Source organism: Mirounga angustirostris, unplaced genomic scaffold (genome assembly GCF_029215605.1).
Source record: "Mirounga angustirostris isolate CCGP_5_RB_7025 unplaced genomic scaffold, mMirAng1.0.hap1 SCAF_2, whole genome shotgun sequence".
Lineage (NCBI taxonomy): Eukaryota > Metazoa > Chordata > Mammalia > Carnivora > Phocidae > Mirounga > Mirounga angustirostris.
Genome location: NW_026991710.1, coordinates 49,480,547 through 49,499,861, shown reverse-complemented (window position 1 = coordinate 49,499,861; position 19,315 = coordinate 49,480,547). Strand labels below are relative to the sequence as shown.

Here is a 19,315-nt window from a genome sequence, read left to right as displayed (position 1 = left end):
ATGGGAGTGATAACAATAGGTATTGCTTAGTGTTATGGGGAGGAATTAATGAACTAATGAAAGGTGAATTCTTTACCAGAGTTTATGGCAAATAAGAAGCACACAATAAATGTAAATAAGTATTATATTACCAATAACAACTGAATACATTTCCTATTTATACAAGCATATTATACCGTGAATATTAAAACTACAGCTAGAGGTAAAATGCCTAAATAATCAGCTAGCAAGGAAAGGATATTTCCCTAAAAGTATAACTCAATGGCTATATTGATCAATTCTGTAAGATTGGTTTCTTGTTAAAACTTTATTTTTTTAACCAACATATTGATTGAATTACATAAATTATGGATGGATTTGGGGGCACCTGGGTGGCTCAGCCATTAAGCGTCTGCCTTCGGCTCAGGTCATGATCCCAGGGTCCTGGGATCGAGTCCCACATCGGGCTCCCTGCTCGGCAGGAAGCCTGCTTCTCCCTCTCCCACTCCCCCTGCGTGTGTTCCTGCTCTCACTATCTCTCTCTGTCAAATAAATAAATAAAATCTTAAAAAAAATAAATTATGGATGGATTTGAATCTTTCACTGGATTTTTCTGATGTCCTAAGAAATGAAAAAAATTTTCTGGGGCACCTGGGTGGCTCAGTTAGTTAAGCGACTGCCTTCAGCCCAGGTCATGATCCTGGAGTCCCGGGATCGAGTCCCGCATCAGGCTCCCTGCTCAGCAGGGAGTCTGCTTCTCCCTCTGACCCTACCCCCTCTCATGCTCTCTCTCTCTCTATCTCATTCTCTCTCAAATAAATAAAAATAAAATCTTAAAAAAAAGAAAAAAATTTTCTGATAATAAAAATTATTTTTAATGTCTGAGAAAAAGTAGTAAAAAAAAATCATGGGCTTTGTACCCAAAGAAACCGGTCATGCTTATGCCATCATATAGTAAGTAATTTTAGGTGAATTTCTTAAACTCCATGTACTTCAGTCTCATCAGTAAAATGAAGCATAAATAGCAGTCAAAATACTTTGAGACCCACTCCCCCAGTAGCCTTAGGAATCTTTAAAATTACCATAATGACAGAGTAACTGAGGTTTTATTCTGAATGTCTGCTAAATCTCACTATAACTTACATTCCTCCAGAGTCCTGTGGTAGCCAATTAATCAGTGACAGAATTTATGTTCATAATTTGCTTTGTTCTTTTCCATATCAATTTAAGCTATACTGAAGATGATTACTACAGTGCTTTTATCCTATATCCTCCCCTTTTCAGAAAATTATCTTTCTTTCCTTGGTGATAATCTTCTAAATATTTTCCACAAGATGTCAAGTTCTACAGACTGACCACAAAGTGTAAAAGTATCTAAAAACCTGGAGGTGGGGAAACAACTAACATGACCATTCACTATAAATGAAAAAAGAAAGTGATGCTTATACTTTATAAATCAAATGTGCACAGGGGATATTGTAATGACTTTGTATGATGACAGATGGTAAGTACACTTATCATGGTGAGCATTTCATAACATATGTAATTGTTCAATTACTATGTTGTATACCTGAAATACAATATTGTATGTCAACTATATGTCAATAAAAATAATAATTCACTCATGAAAAAACTCTAGATGATTTTAAAACAAACAACATAAAAATAATGAAGACAAAAATAACTAATGTTCAGCCATAAGTAGAAATGAAAAGAAATATTTCCTAAAACATCAATTCTCCTACCCTTTTGTCTCATGACCTCTTTAACTCTTAGTATAACTAAGATTCTCAAAGACTATCAGTTTATGTGAGTTATATTATTATGCACCATGTTAGAAATTAAAACTGAGAAATTTTTTAAACTACATTGCTGCTACTGTCTTGATCCCTAAGACGCCATCAGATTTACCTACTACTGCTTTTGCAAAATCAGTACCCATACCTAATACAATGAAAAAGGCAAATAATATGTCCGAATTGTTACGAAAATAGTTTTGACCTTGTGGATCCCTGGAAAGAACTCAGGAATTCCAAATTTTCCGTGAACCACACACTGAGAATGGCTGCATGAAGGCTTAATATCCCCCAAGGTCTGGAAGAGACAGCCAACACAACTGCCGTTAGTTTTTATCCTAACCTATCCTGAAATATTTTAATCACTTACTAAATTCTTAAATTTCAAAGCACACATATATAACATAATTTCACTCAAACTTAAATGAATAGCAAGAAGCACTAACAAGCATTTTAGTAGGACATTATCAAAGTATATTCTCAGAATTGAAAAGGGCTGAAATATTAATGAAGAAATAAGTGCCTTCCAGACAGGAATTTCCCAGCTTCTCCATATTCTCTACATTTCGGATTCGATAATTGGGAATTATCTTCCTTCCTTCATTTCCTTTCCTTTTATTCTTAATAAATATGAACAAAAGAGTAATTCTTAAGACAATGAGTTATATATTATAGTTTCTATGTCCATCTGTTCTTTTTACTGCCCTGAACATGCATTCAATGGAAAACTCCCTGATATGAGGGATTATTTTTGATCTGTTATGATTCATAAGAGAAAAGCAAGATATAATGTAATAATTCTGTTAAAGGAGCAAAGGAGAATACTCAAATGGAAAAACTCACGTATATACACACAGTGATTGAAGAACATTTACCCAGTTATGTACACACAGCAACTGCTGCTGACATTTCTTCTTTGACTGCTATTGTAAGGGTTCTTAACTTCACCAGGATTGAATACAACAAAAACCAAGATCTTTTTGTAAGCTGTAAAATCCCCTGCAGTGGTACTGATATAAACCAAAATACAACTTTTTCAGAAAGGTGAGAAACAACTTTATTTCTCCCTTCTTCCCTTCCTCACTCCCTCCCCCACTCTTTTTTTCTTTTTTTGCATGTTCCCATTGTGACTAAGACATAAGTAACCTTGCTAAAATGCTGGTAGAAGATTAAAAGTAAAACTCAGATCACTCATTTAAGTAGAAAAAAAATCATCCTACTTTATATATTTAACATCTCTACTCGATAGAAAACTCTAAAGAGGGTATTGGTTAAATGTCTAGATTATGATCTTTGATTCCAAGAGAATTCAAAACACAAGAAACATATTTCTATCCATGCCTCCAGAAATAACAGCTATTTCTTTGATACTGTCCCACTGAAATGCCCCTAAATCTAACTTGACTTTATTCACTTTCTAGCTTAAAACACAATGCATTGGGGGCACCTGGGTGGCTCAGTTGTTAAGCGTCTGCCTTCGGCTCAGGTCATGATCCCAGTGTCCTGGGATCAAGCCCCGCATTGGGCTCCATTCTCGGCGGGAAGCCTGCTTCTCCCTCTCCCACTCCCTCCTGCTTATGTTCCTGCTCTCACTGTCTTTCTCTCTGTCAAATAAATAAATAAAATCTTAAACACACACACACACACAATGCATTAAGAATAGACATGTAGACAGATAATGTATTAGTCATTGTGTGGTGTGGGAAGGAGATGGAGATTACCAGTAATGGGCATCAGGATCTTAATGTGGTGATGGAAATACTCTAAAACTGATTTATGGTGATGCTGCATCACTTGGTAAACTGGTAAATTTACTTAAAATATCATTATACTTCAAACAAGTGGATTATATGGTATATAAAAATGCTTCAGTAATGTTATATATAAAAACGCATGCAATGAATGAGAGAAGGCAGACACTGAAAAGCATATGTTATATGAATTCATGTATTTAAATTATGAAATGGGCAAAAATGATTTAAGGTATTAGAAGGCTCAATAGCAGCAAAACTTGGGGCGGGAGTGGACAATGGCTGGTGCAGAGTATGAAGGGGTACATCTGAGATGCTGTTAACGTTCTATGTCTTCATCTGGTTGTCAGTTGGATGAGCTTGGTTTGTGAAAATTCACTGAGTTGTATATATTTATGATAAGAGCAATTTTCCATATGTATATTACCTCAATAAATGTACACTATATACACATACATATATACCTGTTCACAAATGCCTTTTCAATTTGAACAATATATGCAATTCTACATAAAATAATACTGTTATAGCACATATATAAAATATGTGTCCAAAAAGACGGCATGAGGAAGTCTTATGATATTCAAACTTCCCACATTTAGATGGAGTTTATGTCCAACTACTAAGAAGAACTCCAACAGGACTTTGTATTGACAAGGGGGATAGCGTCAAGCTAGTTTATCATCAAATTATCAAGGTTTCTTAAGAGCATGTGAACTGGACCTATTGGGAGACTGATGGGAGGCTCGCCTCAAGTCGTGGCACATTTCAAAGAGGCTTTGGAGAAACTAAATAGTGCAGAGCAGCCACCAGTAAGCTTTTGAAGAATAAGAAGAGGTTGGGTGAGGGATTATTGAAGGGAAGCTGTCCCCTCATGTTCTTTTTGGTGCCTTATATACCTAATATATCTTATATATCTAATATATTTTATATCTAATACCACTTTGGTGTCTTCTGGTTCCACCAACCCTGCCATCCTTCAAGGACCAGATTAACCTTCTCTCTCCAATGAACACTCTTTAACATTATCTGGCCAAAAGAGCTTTCCTCCTTTTCTTGAACTCCTCAATAAACATAAATGCGATAAAAATAAAATACTGAGCAAATAATCTGTTTGTCTTTTATCTGCCAAAAAGCTATCGGTGTGTGGGCAGTAACCATGCCTAGCTTATTCATCCACCAAACTCCAGAGCCGTCACGGTGCACTCCATGTTGTGAAATTTCAAGTGTTGGTGGAGTTAAAAATGGAAATATTTCCATTAATAGCCGAAGATAACATGAAACCTCAGCTGCATTCAAAATGTAAAATTTCTGCAGTTATCAGTTGCTAACAGTCATTTTCACATTTAGGTTCTAAAGCTATATGTACCATTTTTTTAAATCTCTGAAGTGTGTAAATGTAAAATGAAAAGAAACAAAAATCAGTCAGATCATAGAATTAAGAAAGCTTTTAAAAGTGGCATGACACCATCGGAAAGCACATTTACTTATTCATTTACACATCATTAAACATCAGAAGTTAGTTTTAGGTAAAATCAAGAGAAAGTCTGCCCTCTAAAAGCCTACAATTTACTTTAGACAAGGCAACTGTATGGGGTGTGATAATACAGGTTTATTAATGTTTAGCTGCAATAAAAAAGGATGCAGATGATAACAAGTGAGTGAGAATACAAGTTCCAAGAAGGATAAGGAAATGTTTTCTGACATTTTAATAAGTCTTCTAGCAGGATAAGGAAAGAAGAGGAAAAGCACAGAACTTTCGGAGGTGATGAGGGCAAAATGGCGTAAAAACACACTTGGATTTGAGAACACGAGGTGTAATCGGCAAGACAGTGAGGAATCTGGCAACTCTAGAGAACGTATCAGATTCAAAGTTCTACTGGGGAGAAACATGGAAATCAAGTGCCACATCCTTTAGATTCAAGTCCCCAGTTTTTCACACATAACTAACATTTTATTATACGGTTCTATTTATGTATTTGTTCAATGTGTATTCAAATATCTACATGAATACTATTTCATGTCTGTCCTTGCCTGTAACATCTAATTTATGAGGCTGAAGCAAGTTATGAAGGCTGTTTAACGAGGTTATACAAGGATACACAAAAACATTTTGTATTTTGTAATATAATCCTCTGATCTAGAGACATGCTTAAAAATGTTTAGACACTGATATAATGTCTTTCTGAAACTTTAAATGAGAGAAAACAATAATTATCTATATATCTTTTAGAAAAGTTCCCCCATTATAATTTTAATTCAAATGGATTATTTAAGCTGTCTATATCATAATTAGAAATTATTAGCATTATTTAACATGCTGTCACTCGCAGGACAGTGAAAGTTCATTAATTATAAAGCAGCTGAAGCTGACATGGCCATCTCATCTCTTAGGAACTTACAAGATGGAACCTGACTTCTTCTAAGAGTCAAAAGCATTTATTTTGAACAAGTGTAAATGTAGTATATTTAGCAGTCCAAATACAACCAAGGAACTTGCCTCCATACAAAATTAACCACAGTTATTTCAGCTGATAATTCTTACTTGAGAAACCACCAGGGGGCTTCCACAAATGATTCACTCAGGGTGCTTAAAGCAATTTTACTCTTCAGATTTGTCACTTTACAGACACATCCCATATAATTCAGCAGCTTGAGAGGATCCATTGTAACTATTTTTTGTAATAATTATAATATTAAGGGCTTATTTTGGGAGCCATTAATAATATCAATAAAAGGATTAAAACAAATTCAATGAAAATCATGAAGAGATCAAAGAGCTAGTGAAGTTAATGCTTCTGCTACATTTAAAATGAAAAGCTAATCACAGAAAAGCAGAATTTCCTCCTCAACCTACACCTCGAATGGATTTAAAGAATCCATTTTTGTTTGTTGGTCTGACAGAAACAAATAAAATAAAATAAAAATTTAGTCATAGTGCCCATTCATACTACACACGGAAAATCACTCAGGACAGACACCATTATAACACCTACACACAATGAAGTAATTAGACTTCTTTTAGGCATAACATCAGAGAATTTAACCATAGTTGGAGGCATGTCAAATATATAACATGAAGAGACATACAATGAGAGATAAGAAAGAGACACACAAGAAGAACCGAACACAACCAAACTTACATCAAATGGAATCCCTAATTTTAAAATCTTATTTCTCATTAATATTCACCTTAGCATGAGTTAGCATTTTAAAAATAGACAAACAAAAGCCCTTAGATTTGCCCAGAGAGACCATTATCCTTCAAGCATACTTCAGATGTTTTGATCATCAAAAACCGGGCACGTTATAATTTCTACTAACAATTTATACAACAGTAATTTATAAAAAATAAGATACTATCAATTTATTAATCACACACAAACATACATATCAGAATTTTAAGCATCAAGAAGACAAATAGCTAAAAACAATGCAGGCTTCCTCAAGGACAAGAAAGGTAAGCCTCGAGAACTACTGTATGTGATTTTATATACTTGAATTTGTTTATTTTTACATATGCTATGACTTCCCCCATATTTTAAGAACTCCTTAAATAATAAAAGAAAATAACTGGCTAAATAGAAATCCTAATGAAAAAAATAATTCACTAAATAAGTAACTTACTGATTATTTTAAAATTACTTTGTGAGCATATAGTCAGAAGGTATGAAGGCGGGGCACCTGGGTGGCTCAGTTAGTTAAGCAACGGCCTTCGGCTCAGGTCATGATCCTGGAGTCCCGGGTTCGAGTCCCACATCGGGCTCCCTGCTCAGCAGGGAGTCTGCTTCTCCCTCTGACCGCCCCCCCATGCTCTCTTTCTCTCTCTCATTCTCTCTCTCAAATAAATAAAACCTTTAAAAAAAAAAAGTAGGAAGGCTTATAGTAAATGAATGATTTCACTAATTTCTGAGAAAGCATAGTAATACTGAACAAATATTTAAGAGATATATAAATAATATTTAGCCAATTTATCAAGAAATTTTAGTATAATTTAAACCTTCTATAATATCGATACCCACTGACCATTTTCTTTAGAATTGAAGATCATTTCTTTATCCAATGATATTATATATTATATATATTACCTTAATTTACATTATTTGAATATGGTAATATTGTGAATACCTTAAATGAATATTACTAGATAACAAAGTAATACTTTTTTCATTGTTTTTCAAGGCCAAATAATCATTAATCAACAGCCTTTTACTACATTTTGATTAATGGTTATAAAAATTGCCTATTAACTTTTCTTCTTTGTCATACACTGATAGAAAATATTTATTAGCAGTAAAATAATTTTTCTGAAATTTCTGGAGAAAAATTACAAAAGTCTGTTTTTGAAAACTGTGAAAAATAAATTAATTTCTCATCTATTGAGCCCAGTTCTAGAGAAGTCAGAGTACACCATGAAACCGAATAACTAATCTAATAAATTTTAATAATTTCCAAATGCCATTTTCAATCTCTAATACCAGCACTTTAGTGATATGGGAAACCAGTTTGAAATTGAAAAAGTAGTTCTTTTTTTTTTTTCTTTTTAAGATTTTATTTATTTATACACAAGCAGGGCGTGTAGGAGAGGGAGAAGCAGGCTTCCCGCTGAGCAGGGAGCCGGATGCGGGGCTCGATCCCAGGACCCTGAGATCATGACCCGAGCCGAAGGCATATGCGTAAGGACTGAGCCACCCAGGGGCCCCAAAAAAGTAATTCAAATTATTCTAAAATATACAATGCTATTTGTATTCTTACCTATCCTCAATATGTCACACAGATTCATGTTGAGAGTTTATACTAAATGCACAAAAAAAAGATTAGAAGTATCATACCTTTGAGACATAATCTTATAGGCATCTGGCAGGTAGCATCGGATATTCTCCATCTGAGCAGGGTCAGAGTCACAAATTTTGTCATCAGTCCTCCCATAGTTGGCACTTTCTATCATGATGACATCCGTTCCTGGACAGCGGAGCTCTATGGGGTAGCTCTCACAGGAGAGCTCTCTGCGGACCACAGCCATCGGAATTGGGGCACGGCTGAAAGCTACCAGAAGGAGGAGGAAGAAACGTCAGTCATCTTTAGGACATACAAAGGAAAAGTACCTGTGTTTGCTTTTCCAGTGTGTGGGGTAAACTAATACCAAAAAATAAACCAGTTGCAGTTAACAATTTTAGCTAAAACAGAGTATTTCTCACTTCAATAACTTTAGAGTACTTTTAAAAATCTAAGAATAACAGCTATTTCATAAAACTTTATCTAATACAGTTTTCTTATAAAGAACACTCGGATTTTCTAAAAATTTGGCTGGTATGTGAGCTAAAGTCTATGGAGAAAGATTCTCAGGTAAACCTCAGGGGTATCATACGTGTGTCTTGTGTTATTTTGTTTTATGGAAACTATTACCAAAAATTGCATTTTTGTTGAGTTTATATAACCTTAAGTATTCTATTTCAATTTTAAAACATGATTTCATTTTTCAGTAAAAAATAATATAATCACTATACTTTATAATTTAATTATACTGATAATAAGTGTTCTTTAGGAAAGTAGAGATTTATATGGAGAAAAACTAAATTTTCCTTCAGCTCTCTCCACACACTTACCCTCACTGTCAAGAGATAACCAGATAGTATTGTGGTGACCTTCCTATTAGAATTTTCTACAGAAAAACAAATAAACATTATATGTTTCCTCCTACCCTTCTTTATATTTTATTCAGGTAGTATTATACTACACATGTTGTTTGATACCTTGATTTATTTTATTCATTATTTTAATGAATATCTCTTTTCATTTCTGTATTGTAGTCCTCATTTTAATAGCTGCATTTTATATACCTATAAACATTATATAATTGATCTTATGTTGATGGGCATTTGGGAATGTCCATGTGTTTTTGTCATAATACTGTAAAGAAGTATAAACATATTTGTGTACCTTAGCTATAATATTTTAGGAAAAATATAATTATCCAAATGTATTTTATGTATGTTTTTATAAATGAAATTGATGGATCAAAGGGGAAATATATTTCAAGTTTGGCAAAAATCAACAACTAGATATCCAAAAAACTTAGTAAACATGCACGGTTCTACCAGCAGCACTTTTCATTTCAAAACAACATATTACCAATTCCTTTAAATTTTGCCAATGTGATAGACAAATAATGATACGATATCCTTTTTACAAATTTTGCAGTATTCTATTTGTACAATGGAATATATTGTCATGTTTATCAACCGTTCAAATTCCTTTTATTTATGAATTGCCTCCTCACATTTATACATGGTTCACTATTGTAAAAGTTTTTTGTATAACAAGAAAATTAAAAAAAAATTGGTCCTTTATATTTGTGGCAAATATGTTCTTTTAGTTTGTTGTTTGATTTTAGATGTTTGCTGAACATATATATTTCATTTCTACACAGGGAATTACCCATTTTTTCATGTCAAGTTTACGTTTCCCACTCCAAGACTGTGAACATAATCAGTACATTATTGGAAGAAAGTCAAATGTTTAATTGTAAAAACTCAAGTTTTCTTTTAAAAGCATATAATTGAAATTCTAAATTGTTTACCAATCATCTAATAAGTTGATTTCCACATAATAGAAATAATTATAGAGAGCCATACATGATAGCTATAAATATGCATTAATATTTGATTAATTCACTAATGTGTACATATACAAAAATATGTATTTAAATAAATATATGCAACTTTTCCTGTAGCTTTTTTACAAAGCATGAAATGTGAAAATAAAAGAAGGGAGGAGACAAACAATGAGTGGAGGTAGAGAAAGAAAAATTTTATTACTCTAAGTATTTTCACTTAAAACTTAAAAGAAATACTGATTTGGGGGACGCCTGGGTGGCTCAGTCAGTTAAGCAACTGCCTTCCACTCGGGTCATGATCCCGGAGTCCTGGGATTGAGCCCCACATCGGGCTCCCTGCTCAGCGGGGAGTCTGCTTCTCCCTCTCCCTCTGCTCCTGCCTCATGCTCATGCTCTCTCGCTCACTCTTTCTCTTAAATAAATAATCTTTAAAAAAAATATGATTTGGTTTGTGAAATCATACGATTATTTCAAAATTGGGAACGATATTAGTTTTTACGTCATTTCTGTAATGTTTCAGAAAAGCTACAATGGCATCATACACCGCATGCATAACTTCTGAGCAGGTCCCTTAAAGTTCTCAAGCAGCACGTACAGGTAATTCCATTCTGGTTGTTATTCAACACCTTGTTTGCTCTGTCACTCTCTCTCTCTCACACATACACACACAGAAGAATCTAGCACATCCACAGCATTCATCAGAGAGTTAACATAATTAGAGGTTGGTTGTAACATTATTTTTAAAGTTTGCTCTCGAGTCAACATTTTGACAGGGTATTCCGCCAATAGAGAGACACTGAATTTCTGAAATATGCATTTCTATTTTTCCTAAAATAAAATAAAATATCCTTGTTTATCTATCATTCTGAAATGAGACGGTTGTTTAAACATGACATCCTTTTTAATAGTGAGGTTTCTAAAAAAAAAGTGAGACTTCAGTTTCCAAGGATAAAGACATTTTCATTAATGTATTTAGTATTTTACATAATGGAATCATTGAATAATAAAAATATTCCAAATTAGGGATCCAGTTTCATGACTTAGGTATGGAATCATAGAGGTTGTTTTTGTTTCTTTGGTTTTTATTTTTGGTTTTAATAAAAGCTTTTTGAAATCAGAATTTTCCAGGAACTTTTTTAGCATTTGCTAAAAGGCAATTTGTTTCTTAACTTTGGTATAACTATTTTAAAAATAACATTGAAACTGCTTCCAAACATTGAATTGATCTGGCTATATTTTAACTTAAACAATTAAGTTAAATTAAGTTAAAAAGCAAGTTAATTTAACAAGGAAACAAAACAAATAAGCAAATCATACAATTAAAGCATTTGTTTGACTAAGTGGACAATTTGGTTAATTAAATTCATCAGTCAATTTTTGTCAAAACATGTGTATGTAGAGAAAGCTTTATTCTGGTTCTTAACTGTCAAAAATATGATTTAGAACCAGACCCTCGACAGTTGCAAAGTCAGCTAAAATGTGGAGGCCAAAATTTTCCATGTATCTCTTTTGACCCTGTAAGAATTATGCAAAAGTTATGTATATGGCAATTTTTACAGACAGCCAGAGTTGATTTGTGGATGCTTTCTTCCATTTAACATATAATTGCATTTGTATCAGTAACCCAGTGATAAATTTCACTCCTAAATGATGGATGCTTTGTTTAAAGGAATGTATTACTGGAAACTATCACATTATCTAATTAGCTATTTAAATTACTTTTAATTATATTGCTAAATGCTTTAATCAGCAACCAAAGTCCAATGGAAAAAAATATGCTTAAGTTAAAAGTTGTTTTTTGTTTTTTTTTTAACCATTCAGTTATTGTGCTAACAACAGAGAGATTTTGTTTCGTAGAGGAAAAGACTAAGACATGGGAAATGTCAACAATCCAAATGCAGGCTAGTCCGTGAAACTGTCTATTACATATTGTATTAGGGTAATATTGCATTGGGCATTGGGAAGTGGCTGTGGGAAAATAATTTGGGGCAAAGAAGGCGTATTCTTGAACTCCTCACTTTTATTCCATGAGTTAATCTGTTATAACAAGGAACGGAGTATCACCATTAGATGTGTAATAGGTATTAGCTAAATAAATTGGAAAAACATTACCCACTGACCATGGGACTAAGGAGGCATGGACGAAATGCAGCTTCTCTACTAAAGATGGCCAGAACCTCAGCAAATGTCCAGGATCCACAGCAAGCACACACCTAATGAAAAGTGTCCCTGACCAGGGATTAAAATAACACGAGAAAAAGCTCCCTGTTCTTGCTCCCTAGTTTCAGCACAAAATACTTCATGTTTTCTTTTCTAAGGCCTCAGACACTCTGTTGTTGAATCCTCTTCTTTATCTTCTTTGGGCTCTCTATCCTACTGTTAAGCCGGCTTGGTGACATTTGACTCAAAATACCTTAAGTCCTTAGTGAATTATGGATGATAATAACAAAGATACCAGTCTAGGGATGGGAGGTGGGGGTGGAGGCAGAGGCTAAAAGCTGGTGACCAAACACAAGTCAAAGGATTCTTTGTGGACCCCAAGGACAGGGCTCAGAGACTTGCTAGGATAACCCTAGGGCACTGGAGGGGAGCTTCAAAGAAGGGAGTGGTAGTTGAGAAATAGAATTTTAAGACAAAGGATATCAGTGAGAGTAACAGTAAACACAGACACAGGGGCAAGCAGCTCCAGTTAGTGGGTTGAGAGGATACACAGTATAATTTATTAAATTTTCAACATGTTGAATTTAAGGAGTCAGGATAATATTCAAAAATGATCAACTGTTGGGGCATCCTGATGCCTCAGCCAGTTAAGCTGGGACTCTTGGTTTGGGCTCAGCTCGTGATCTTAGGGTGGTGAGATGGAGCCCTGAGTGCGGCTCCACACTCAGCATGGAGTCTGCTTGAGATTCTCTCTCTCCCTCTCCTCGGTCCCTCCGGCTTATGCGCCCACTCCCTCTTCCCCCCGCCCCATTCTTTCCTTCTCTCTCAAATAAATAAATAAATCTTCAACTCTCAGTTGGATCACAGGCTAGAACCATGGGAAGGACAAGAAGTAGTGCAGGGAGTATCTCTAGAGAAAAGAATGAATGCAGAAGTTGGAATATCAGTGGCCACTGAAGAAATGTTGGAGGAGCATGTTACTGAGTCACACAGAGAAAGGCTCTGTGTATTCAAGGAAGAATTTGATTAAACCAACTAACCTGCTTACCACTTACCACTGCTTTGAGGGTAAGGAAACTTGGTTACAGGACAGATGAATCAAGTTTGCATGTGTGCACATGTGTGTGTGTGTGTGTGTGTGTCTACACACCCATCTCCTTGGGCCAAGTCTTCAATGCCCTGTTCAAATCTCATTTTTCCATGAATTATTCTACTTAAGTCACCAGATTTTATACATATATACATATACGTATATATAAAATTTTATTACATTATTTTATCATTTAATTTATATGTAAATATATGAATACATACAGTCTTCAGCACTGAAAAATGATTACTAATAGGTGCTAAAAACATTTTTTTTTCTGCATGCAAATAATCGTAAGAGGAGAAAAAAAGGCTCTTTTGAAAACTTTAAAATGAGAAGGAAAGAGATCTGGTTTCTTATAAGAAAGAAGTAAAACTATTTGTAAATCAAGGCCAATAATTTTAAAGGCATTTCTTAATTACAGAGAGGGACACAACTACTTGGAAGTGGGCTAGTTTCAACTTATTGCTAATGACTTTAAAAAATACTTCATTACATTATTTAAATGCTGCCAAAAAGCATATATTCTCAATTTTAAGTTTCAATAGAGCCTATAATATAATTTTCTTAAATATGTGTATTTTCTCTGTGCCATTTTACATGCCAGCACACTTATCCAAGTTTTAAAAAATGTGCTCTGAAAATCGAGTCCAAAATATTTGGCAGCAAAAATAACATTTAAAACCCAATGAAACATCAACCTATCATCTACTTTCTTTAAAAGTACATCTGCTACCAGTAAGCCTCTAATACACTGAATTTCAACATCTCTATTTCAGCAAAAAATACAACTTAAATATTATAGTATTTAATAAAGTTTAACACAGTAACAAATAAAACTGATACCCTAAAGGAATAACCAAAGGCAATTATGTTCTGAGGGCAAAAAAAAATAAAATAAAATAAAATAAAACAAACCAAAAAAATAAAAAAAAAACAAAACCCCAAAACCCATGAGATTTAAAATTTCTGAAATTGCAGGAAAAAATGTACTAATGAGTGGAATATCATAAAACAGTTAATGCTGAGCTATCCTTTGACTTATGGAGCTTCAGCATGAGGGTAACATTAATCTTAATTTTTGAAGATATCTATACAAAAATAAACAAAAACTCAGTAAGTACAATTATAAAATTCAAAATAAGTAAAGAAGATATGTTAATGTAATTCTGTGTATATTGATCACCTACAATGTGGCTGCTGGGAGTTATTAAACATAAGCCATGGATGTTGTTTAAATTTTCCCTCCACACTGGGGATTATCTCAGACCTAGGAGAGGTTCTATACACGAATGGGATTCCAAAATCTGGCAGAAGGAGCTTCACAGTTGTAACATAAAATCAAGAAGATGGTAAAAATTCATGCATGTGATGATCAATTTTATGTGTCAACTTGACTGGGCTAAGGGATGCCCAGGTAACTGGTAAAATATTATTTCTGGGTATGTCTGGGAGGGTGTCTCTGGAAAAGAGCATTTGATTCGGTACACTAATAAAGAAGGTCACCCTCACCAATTTAGGTGGGTATCATCCAATCTGATGAGGGCTCGAATAGAACGAAAAGGCAGAAGTATGAATTTGCTTGAACTTGTGGTATATCCACCTTCTGTAGCCCTCTGACATTGGTGCTTCTGATTCTCAAGACTTTGGATATGAACTAGGATTGACACCAGTGGCTCTCCAGACCTCAGGCCTCTGAACTCAGACTGAGACTTACAATACTGCCTCCCTGGATTATCAGGCCTTCGAGGTTGGACTAGAACTATGTCACTGGCTTTTCTGTGCCTCCAGCTGGCAAACAGCAAATCACTGGACTTCTCAGCCTCCATAATTACCTGAGTCAATCCCTCATAATAAATCTCTTTATATTAATATATAAATATATCTTTATACACATATATATGTCCCTATATATGGATCCATATATGTATCTTATATATATGGATAATTGTGATACATAAAATTTGATAGTTTTAGAAATTTTATTCCTCATCAATATAGTTTAAAAATAATCTGGAGAACACTGATTAATAATGTGAGTGTGGCAAAGGCCCAAAAACCAGGAGTCAGTATCCATCATTACTAAAAACAAAGGGTTACAGGACACTGACAAGATCAGAAGAGTATAAGTCTGAATCATCAGATGGGCTGATGATTCAGAGCAAAAGTACTGAGAATCTTTCTAAATGTCTCCATGGGACTTCAGAAGCTTGTAGTTAAAGAATGTGCATCCTATGCAAGGCATAAAACATTGTAAAGCACAATGAATTATACAGAACAGATTAAAAATTATGGAGTGATAAACATGTGCTTGATGCTTAAAAAAGACTTTTTTGAAGGTAGCAAACTTGAGCTGGCCATTAAAGATGAAATAATATATGAATATGCGAGAAAAAAATGGCAAAATATTCTAGGCAGAAATTCTGAGCAAAGAAAGATATATTCAGAGTTCCGAGGGAGGATCTCAAAGAAATATCTGCATTTCCATGTTCATTGCAGCATTATTCTCAATAGACAAAACACGGAAACAATCTACACGTCTATTGATGGATAAATGGATAAAGAAGATGTGGCACACACACATAGATAGATAGATAGATAGATAGATAGATAGATAGATAGATAGATAGATAGATACACAACATAATATTATTCAGTCATGTGAAAGAAGGAAATCCTGCCATTTATAACAAAATGGATGGATCTTGAGTGTATTGTGCTAAGTGAAATAAGACAAGACAGAGAAAAGACAAATACTGTATGATGCCACTTATATGTGGAATCTAAAAAAGCCAAACTCATAGAAACAGAGAGGAGAATAGTGGTTGCCAGGAGATGGGGTGAAAAAGGGTAGGACTGGTCAAAGGGTATAAACATACAATTATAAGATGAGTAACTTCTGGGGATCTAGTGTACAACAGAGTGATTATGGTTAACAATACTGTATTATACACTTAAAAGTTGCTAAGAGAGTAGATCTTAAATGTTCTTACCACAGAAATAAATGGCAATTTTGTGAGGTGATGGAGATGTTAACAAACCCTATTGTGGTAATCATTTTACAATACATATGTGTATCAAATCAACACATTGTACACCTTAAACTTATACATTATTATATGTCAATTAAATAGCAATAAAGCTGGGGATAAAAAAAAGATATATTCACAAGAGAATCAGGAGCAGATGCAGACAGAACTCAACAGTAGTCAAATCAGAAAGATCATTACAATCAGATTCAAAATATAGTCCAAATTTTATAGGACAGTGTAAGAATACAATATAATAACATAATAATATTAATAAAATTAATCTTAAAAAGCATTAGCCAATAGATTATTTGAACAGTGAAATATATTAGTAGAGAGAAAGATAACAGAATCTGGAATTAATGAGGAAGATACTGTGATAAGCTGTTTAGGGCAAGATGATGATAATAATTGCTAACGTTTATGGAGTGCTTTCCATGTGCCGGTGTTTTAAAAGTATCATTTTATTTCAAACCCAAACAATAAAAGCTTGGCAATATTATCACCCCCATTTAGTATACCAGGATATGCAGCTTAGCCAAAAAAAGAATGGGAGGCATGAACTAGAAAGTTATGTAGGTAAGAGATGCAATGACCCTTCTTGTGTGTCACACCAAGGAAGGAGGCTTCTCTTGGGAAATGCATAAGGTATTATTAGAATATCACACCAACAATCAAGAACACAATTTTATGATTGTCATTCCTTTATGACATTAAGTCTAATGCCTGAAAATAAAATATAAGAATTCCATTTGTTATGCCTGAGAAGGCTTGTTTTTATTTTTTATTTTTATTTTTATTTTTTTTAAGATTTTATTTATTTATTTGACAGAGAGATAGCGAGAGCAGGAACACAAGCAGGGGGAGTGGGAGAAGGAGAAGCAGGCTTCCCGCTGAGCAGGGAGCCCGATGCAGGGCTCGATCCCAGGACCTTGGGATCATGACCGGAGCCAAAGGCAGACTCTTAATGACTTCGCCACACAGGCGCCCCTGTTTTGTTTTAAATAGCATAAACAACTTAAAGAAATTCTCTCCTAACACTTTGATATTATATCACAAAAATTAATATGAGAATTTTCTTTGTTCTACTGTAATAAGATGGAAAATCACAAATTTTAAAATGTGCCATTAATTTTCAAATGTAGTATTTTTACTTATATTGCAGTGTATAAATATGCAATTGTTCTTTATTTCAAATCAACAAATTTAAAGTCTGTTATTCCTATGGTACAACCCATGAAAACCTATTGTCCTAAAGATTCTTTTCTCTCTCTCTTTTTTTTTTAATTTTACTTTTTATTTTTTATTTATTTGTCAGAGAGAGAGAGAAAACAAGCAAGGGGAGCGAGTAAAAGGCAGAGGGAGAAGCAGGCTCCCCACTGAGCAAGGAGCCAGATGTGGGATTTGATCCCAAGACCCTGGGATCAGGACCTGAGCCAAAGGCAGACACTTAACTGACTGAGCCACCCAGGCATCCCTACATTCCTACAGATTCTAACAGGAGAAACGCATGGGAAATTTAGTGAAGGATAAACATAAGTTTTGAATAAACAGTGGTGTCACAGATTAAAACTAAACAAAATTTAATTTTGAAGGAAAGAAATTGCTCAACAGTGAATAAATGCTCTACTGCACAGCACACACCATTCAGAAATACATAAGCAGCACTTACCCACATTCTTTCCCTCCTCCCCACACCACCACACACAATATTCACTGGAAAGGATAAAGAGCTTTCAGTAGTTTATCATTTTTGTTTGTTTTATCCTAAAGAGGAGTAATATTAAGACATTTCTTTCTAACTCAGCAGCACAAATCCTCTGCAGAAGAGACCTTGTAAAAACCTATTTGGTAATCTTCAACACTGAAAAAAATACACCAGTGTTTATAAATCCTTTATCCAAAAGCTCTACAACAGCATTAACAAATATATTAACCCAGTCAGTATGGAACTGTTAGTATCGATGTAATCCACCTGCAAGTAGAACAATATACGTAGCCATAAAGAGCCTGACCAAATCCATTATCTCCACATTGTTACATTTTCCAACCAAAGTTCCTTCTCTGTTTAACATTCATTCCACCGGAATGTATTTGTTAGGAATATTTGTAAATCGACTATGCTACTTGCAAAATGAAATGCTTATCCTTTGTTTTAGTCCAAGTGAAAACTTTTACTAGCAATGTTTTCAATCAAATACATTTTCATTAAGAAGTTGACTAACACTAAATACTAAAAATAAATCCTGGCTTAAAGACTGGAGATCTTTAAATATTTAGTCATATCAGTAAATGAGGAAATGTACTAACCAATCAAATCCCTCAACCCATGAAAGCCCAGATATTTGCCAAATACTCTAAATGTGGGATAGTAAAAGTAGCCAGCTTTTTTTTTCCATAAACACCAATGACAATTTCCCATCCAAAGCAGAAAAGAACAATCAGAATGAGAAAAAGTCCAGCCAAAATGAAACTATAGATGCTAGACAAAACAAACAAACAAAACAAAAAACAGCACCCACTGGATAATTCTGGAAACTAGCAAATATTTTGTGAGTGAAAGTGAAGAGTCTGTTGGGCTAGTTCAAAAATGAAATCTCACCTGCCACCCCTAGCTTTGAGACAAAGCCACGAGAAAGAAGAATTCTGAATAGATTTTTATCTTCTTTTTGACAACAGTAAAAAACAATACAAATATTCTGAAAGGCAGAAAAGCAGCTCACACACTTAACATCCTAAAACCTTATAAACTGAATTCCAAACCACATTAAAAAAAAAAAAATCACAGGAAATAGGTGATAAAAGCTAGACCAAGGATTCTTTGTATATGTAAAAAAATTGTCATGAAATGCCATAGGCACATAGAGCACTCTAATGTATTTGTCCATCTCAAC

General features: G+C 34.2%; 1 protein-coding gene across 1 annotated transcript in view; it reads right to left on the bottom strand.

Annotated features, from left to right (window-relative positions):
- ADGRL3 (adhesion G protein-coupled receptor L3) overlaps positions 1-19,315 on the bottom strand; it is an 819,557-nt gene that overhangs the window by 410,759 nt on the left and 389,483 nt on the right. The window contains exon 4 of the mRNA XM_045881084.3: positions 8,359-8,572. Coding sequence (XP_045737040.1) covers positions 8,359-8,572 — 214 coding nt within the window. The remainder of the gene's footprint in view (positions 1-8,358; positions 8,573-19,315) is intronic.